This window comes from Varroa destructor, unplaced genomic scaffold, assembly GCF_002443255.2.
Source record: "Varroa destructor unplaced genomic scaffold, Vdes_3.0 BEIS01000003.1, whole genome shotgun sequence".
NCBI classification, from domain to species: domain Eukaryota; kingdom Metazoa; phylum Arthropoda; class Arachnida; order Mesostigmata; family Varroidae; genus Varroa; species Varroa destructor.
Window position 1 is genome coordinate 4,355,223 of NW_019211456.1, and position 6,000 is coordinate 4,361,222.

The 6,000-nt window shown below is 41.1% G+C and overlaps 1 protein-coding gene and 1 long non-coding RNA gene across 18 annotated transcripts in view; both read left to right on the forward strand.

Moving 5' to 3' along the window:
- LOC147756412 (uncharacterized) overlaps positions 1–2,225 on the forward strand; it is a 39,862-nt gene extending 37,637 nt beyond the window's left edge. For 7 of the 9 annotated variants that reach the window (XR_015324555.1, XR_015324551.1, XR_015324554.1 and 4 more), the window contains 2 exons: positions 648–697; positions 2,085–2,220. This is a non-coding gene — a long non-coding RNA (uncharacterized LOC147756412). Of the gene's footprint in view, positions 1–647; positions 698–1,119; positions 1,226–2,084 lie in introns of those variants that run through there. The other 2 variants (XR_015324556.1, XR_015324548.1) reach the window with 2 other exon arrangements.
- PMCA (plasma membrane calcium-transporting ATPase 3) overlaps positions 2,223–6,000 on the forward strand; it is a 107,683-nt gene continuing 103,905 nt past the window's right edge. For 5 of the 9 annotated variants that reach the window (XR_015324536.1, XM_022797251.2, XM_022797256.2 and 2 more), the window contains exons 1-4: positions 2,227–3,787; positions 4,550–4,712; positions 4,980–5,364; positions 5,641–5,835. Coding sequence is in view for 8 of the 9 variants with exons in the window: in XM_022797251.2 (XP_022652986.1) it covers positions 3,675–3,787; positions 4,550–4,712; positions 4,980–5,364; positions 5,641–5,835 (856 nt within the window). In the remaining variant the exon portion in view is untranslated. Of the gene's footprint in view, positions 3,788–4,549; positions 4,713–4,979; positions 5,365–5,640; positions 5,836–6,000 lie in introns of all 9 variants that reach the window. The other 4 variants (XM_022797248.2, XM_022797249.2, XM_086984685.1 and 1 more) reach the window with 4 other exon arrangements.

The following is a 6,000-nucleotide window of genomic DNA, read 5'->3' on the forward strand; positions in this document are numbered from 1 at the left end:
TACTACACAGGGTTGTATTTGAAAAGAAGATGTCAAAAAAGCAACAACGTTTTAGTCATAAACAAGCATTACTGAGTAAACCATACTCGTTTTGATTCTTGTCTATAAATTGTGCCTGCATGATAGGCATTAGAGCAGTCTGAGATTATTCTCGGGTGGTCAATATAGCAGCAGCAGTGACACTCATGGAGAACTTAGCGCGATTGACGTAAAAATGCCTCCTTTACGAGCTAGGCCATGTTTTGGCTGCTAATAATGTTCGGTTCAGCTTGCAACGCAGCTGTTCAGCGCGAATACCGGCGTTCTCGACAAATACGTCATGGGCCTGTTTGCCAATGATATTCAATAGTACATCTGTTTAGAATATTTGTTTGAATAGAAAACCTGTTTGAGCGGCCAGCTCAGGATGGTCTCTAAGTAAAACTAATTCCGTCTTCTCACATATCCTTCCAAGGAGGTATTTTTTTACTATTTTAAAGGCCGAGAAATCTATGTCTACGCGTGTACAAGTGTAGATCAGTTATTTCTCAATGGAAGGTCTCGAATGCTTTCTAATATCAGATAGAAGATCTAGCTTTACGTATGATGTAATGAACGCAGAGATGTAACATTTAAAATTCTAACATTGGCTGGTGGTTTCTTTGCAGCATCTAGCTTGGTCACGATGCTGAATGTCTTCACCAATCGCGAGCTACAGGTAAGTGTTTCGTATAGGCTCGTTCGGTGGTTATTAGCCAACTTACAATGTTTCCAGCTGGAACTGACTTATGAGATAGGTACTTTGTGACGAAATATTGCTTCCTTAAAATATTGCGTTAGCACCAGCTTGGCTTTCTCCACAGAAATGTAACCCTAAATACATTGGTATTTAACTATATTTAAACATTAGAGAACGCACGGCAACGCCTTCAGCTATTGCGAACGCACTGAGTAGTATGAACTGTGCAACGTAAGTTCTGTTAATAGATGCTCAGCCAACATAACGTAACATATAGATACCATTCTTATAGTTACTATATATAATAGTGTTGTTCTTTGGTTAATTTTTCCCTATAATTTGTTCTATTTGAGTTTAACTTTGGCTTTTATGTTCTGTTTTTGCTTGGTTTCTTATTACAGAAATTAATTCTAACTTTCTCTGACTACTACGTTAACTCTTAGCGTCGTAATTTCTTCCTATTATCAACCATTACGATTGTGGTATTATTGTACATTAATTCATGTGGTAAGTGTCTCCTATTGGTTTGGCGCTGGATGAAGTAGCTATTTTTTCCATAGTTAAGGCTTGAGCCTAAATTGGGTCTGCCTCTTCGATTATTGCTGTTGACTTTATGCATACTTTTTTTAATCTGCTCAGTTATTGGAATGATCACTTAACTTTCGTTACCTTTTTGATTTGATTTTTCTCTGATTGATGAAAGCTTTTAAACTCTGGAGGATGAAAAAAGCTTTAATTTATGAAGGTTAACAAACACCATGCCTCAGCTACAGCGTTAATTTGAAAGTATATGCGAGGCTACATGGGCAATTCCTTTCTATACACTGACTTTGGGGAACGAAATCATATACCTCTTTTGAACTACCAAGATATTATGTAAATATTTCGTTAGCTTTGTTTGATAATAGTTTTGTACGTTAGTGTACTTTTTGGTAATGTTGACTGGGTTGAAGAAAACGCTCATCGCTGCTAATGCATTGATTATTTTTTACATAAAATTTTATATATATAATTTTACATATTTTATATGAATTTATATATATAAATATTATATATATATATATATATATAAAACCAATCAAAACGACTACTAGGGTCAATAAACTAACATATGTGCTCTTTTATCGGGTTTTTCATGTGTCTCTGCTTGTTTTGCGGTCTGCTCTATCTTACCCTTACGCTGGTGATTTTGTGGGATTCGGCGACCGTCGTGGTGCTTGGGGCCTGCCACCGCCACCACAATCATCAATGACAACACCAAAACTGCCGTCGCCGCCAATCGATTGTTGCCACTTGTTTTCTTGTTGTTGTTGTTGTTGTTGTTGTTGTTGTTGTTGTTGTCGTTGCTTGTCCCTCTTGGTTACAGCTGCAGTTGTACTGCTGTCGCGGAGCAGAGGTGGTCGCAGTCGACGAGGTCGCAGTGAGGGACATTGTCCAGTGTGGGGAGGGTTTGCTAAGCAGCAGCACATCCGCAGGCCATCTGGCGAGCCACTAACCAACTGCCGCCAGGCCTCATAGGTCCTGGGCAGGCCCAGCAGCATCCCGGGCCAGCGACTCATAGAACACCTGTTGATAAGAGCAACGACGACGACGACGACAAGAACAACAACAACAATACCAAGAACAACATCAACAGCAGCAGCACTACTGACAAAAACAACAACAAAGATAACAAGAACAATCCCTTACATAAGCAGCAGCAACAGTAAATCAAAAAAACACAACCATATGTTACTTAGTAGTCAAGCTACTCTTAAGAACTGAGCACGAAAATCACCGTGAGAGGAGGTGGCGTGCCAACAACGGAGTGAGCGACTTGACCCTACATAAGAGTAACAGCAAAAGATTCAAACCACACGGTTAACACGGAGATTGCTACAGTAGTGTCCATTGTTACTACGACTAGATAGCCCTGCAGCGAAAAAAAACTCAATATCGGATGAACCCCACTACAACATCCATTAATATTCTCATTCAAGACACTTTCGCCGGTGTTCGACGACTGTTTAACGAGGACGGAACGCAGAAGCCTGGCTGGTTGGCTGATTGACTCTGCTTGATGCCTGACTGACTGATTGGCTGATTGATTGAATGATTGATGATCTGGCGCCTTGTGGGTAGTTTACTGAAAGTAATCACGTCCTAAGTCTGCCGTTGCCCGTCTTATTAAAATACGGAACAACGACGGCGGCAGCAGCGACAACAACAAGACCAAGTCCAAGTCCAAGTCCAAGCTAATTGAAAATAAGACAACGGCCGGCTGTAGAAATCGAGTCGAGGCTCGAGCAGTGTACGGCAATTGCAGGAACTATAGAAAACATCTTCAACAGCTTTTACTTAATCGTTAATCACCGATTAAGAAAAAAGGCATCATCCACCAATGATCGAGTGGTGTCACGTGCTGCTGGATTGTTGATGATTGTTCATCGATCTTTTACTCGATAACATTTCATTGATCGGCTAGGTTTCTGCCGACCGATAATTCACTGTTGATCAATTGTCTAACTTTGTATTTCTCTGTCGTCTGTGCGTGACCGAAGAGTCTAAGTGAAGGGATTGAAGAGTCTATTTGACTGTTGTTTGGCTGACTGTTTGCCTGTGGTGTACGTGTTAAGCGTGAACGCAAAGCTGAGCTTATGTGCGAGTTTAGATTTTGATGAGAGACAAACGGAAGTAGTAACAAACTGAGGACGGCGACGACAACAACAAGAAACGTCCATCACCAATTAAGCCCTTCAGTTTTAGTAACGCTGTCCTCCGCCACTGGTAACTGGCAACGAGCGAACAACTGTTAGGACCGATCTTTCGTATCCACCATTGCAGGGTGATATTATGATAAGAAACTTATAATAAGCACGAGAGCAACGACAATACAGCGACGTAATAACCATTCATTAATTGTTGAAAAAATCACATTTTATTGCGTCAAGAAAAGGGGCGACGACAAACCGTAAAAATGGCTTCGTTTACGGTATCGGTGCAGCAGCTCCGTGAATTGATGGAGACTCGCGGAGCAGAAGCTATTCAACGGATACGGGACGACTACGGAGGTGTCCAGGAACTGTGCAAGTGAGTAACTAGACTTTATTAATATAGTTTACTAAGTAAATACACACGTACCGCTATAAATCATAGATGTCTCATAGTCAAAGTATCACGGTTAAGTTTAATATCTGAAAGTGCATCTATGATTAAAACCTAGCCAAGACTTTCATTTGAACGAGCAATATGCGATAGCTTTGAAAATAAGATTTTTTTCATCCTTGTTTATATCAACATGTTATCTAGGAGTGCGTGGTGAAGTCTCACTTTTATAGTGGTGTCTCACATTAAAGCGTCCTTGATCATTCCACTGAAGTGTGTTGCTTAGTGGCGCAAAATCGCACTATTCCTCAAAACTTTTATAAACAAACATAAATGTTGATAATTACTGTCAGTACTGTTTTTTGTTTGAAGTAGATTTTTCGGAGTTCGTGCATATGGAGGCGTCAATATGATAAACATCAAAGAGTATCCATGATGTTGGGATAGTTATGGAAAGAGGGCGAGGTGGTTTGTTGTCCAACGATGTGTACACTCTATCGTAACCTTTCTCAGTTAGCAAGCCGTTCTTAGTTGGTTCTAATCGTTCCACAGTGACTGTGCGTATCTGTCATTTATATGATTACCTCGCCTGTCGGACTTCAGTAATATCTTGTTCAACTACCTTCATGCTATTTGTTCATGTTGCTACTGCAAATCTAATGCTTTTTCTTTGGTTTTTGGTAGCACCGACAGCCTTGTGGTAATGCTTGAGACTAACTCTCCTTTGCTAACGATGTGTGTCTTCAGGAAACTGCACACATCACCGACGGACGGTCTCACTGGCGATGAGCGGGACCTTGAAGGGCGTAGAAATTTCTACGGAGCTAATTCGATTCCACCAAAACCGCCTAAGACATTCTTACAGTTAGTATGGGAAGCTTTACAAGACATGACGCTAATTATTTTGCAAGTAAGTATCACTAATCGCTACCAGTCATCATTACTATTCATCTTTATTAATCATCTTTATTAATATAGGCGTGTGTGAAATCTTTAAATGTGCAGCGCCAATGGTCACTTATTCTAAACGTTTACATATTTTCACGAAATTCGGGTTGGTTGTCATAGCTGGCATGTTCTTAATCTGTACGTGCGTTCTTCATCCGATCTTTAAACACATTTGTATTTGCCTGTTCCTATGTGCGAATGCAATAACTCTTTGGCTATCGTTTCACAGGTTGCAGCATTTGTATCGCTGGTGCTGGCATTTATTGAACCCGAGCACGGCGAAGGGGAAGGTGATCATGGGCTCCCAGGAGAAGAAGGAGGCGATTCCGAGGCCGGCTGGATAGAAGGAGTGGCTATTTTGGTCTCTGTCGTCATTGTGGTACTAGTCACAGCATTCAATGATTATACCAAGGAACGCCAATTTCGAGGCCTGCAAAATCGTATAGAGCAGGAACACACATTCGCCGTGATTCGGAGGGGTGAGGTGAAGCAGATCGGGGTTGCAGAGATAGTAGTTGGTGACATATGTCAGGTTAAGTACGGAGACCTGCTGCCCGCGGATGGAATTATCATCCAGTCTAACGATCTCAAAATTGATGAATCCACTCTTACAGGTACGAATTACATATATATATATATACTGAAAAGTTTTGGTTTTGTCGTTGGTCAACATAAACGTGTGCGTCACAGTTATTTTCTCTGCGCTTACGTAGCCATAGGATTTATTTGTAAAATTTGTAAATATTTTGCTATGTGACTATATATATATATATCCTTTTATTCACCTTAAAGCACATCAGTATTGTACCTCTATGATATAGCCCATACTTATACCTGAAAAATTAATTTAAGCCAGTTCTCACTTGTTAATGCGGGGCACTGACTTGCAGGAGAGTCAGATCACGTGAAGAAAGGAGAAAATCAAGATCCCATGCTATTCTCTGGTACTCATGTGATGGAGGGCAGTGGGAAGGTTCTCGTGACTGCGGTCGGCGTCAACTCGCAAGCTGGTATCATCCTTACGCTCCTCGGTGCTGCCCACACGGAGGGCGCCAAGGAAAGTGGTGGCAAGAAGAAAAAAAAGGGTGAGTCTCCACGTCCCAGAATCGCCAAGCAACGACAGACAATGGTTAAACAAACAAACCTGTTTGCGAGTCTCTGTCGGTCTTTTGCTCTCAGTTCTTGAATAAGGCGCGATTGCGGGACACTCATGAAAATATAAACCTGAAAACCTTTACAAACAAATATAT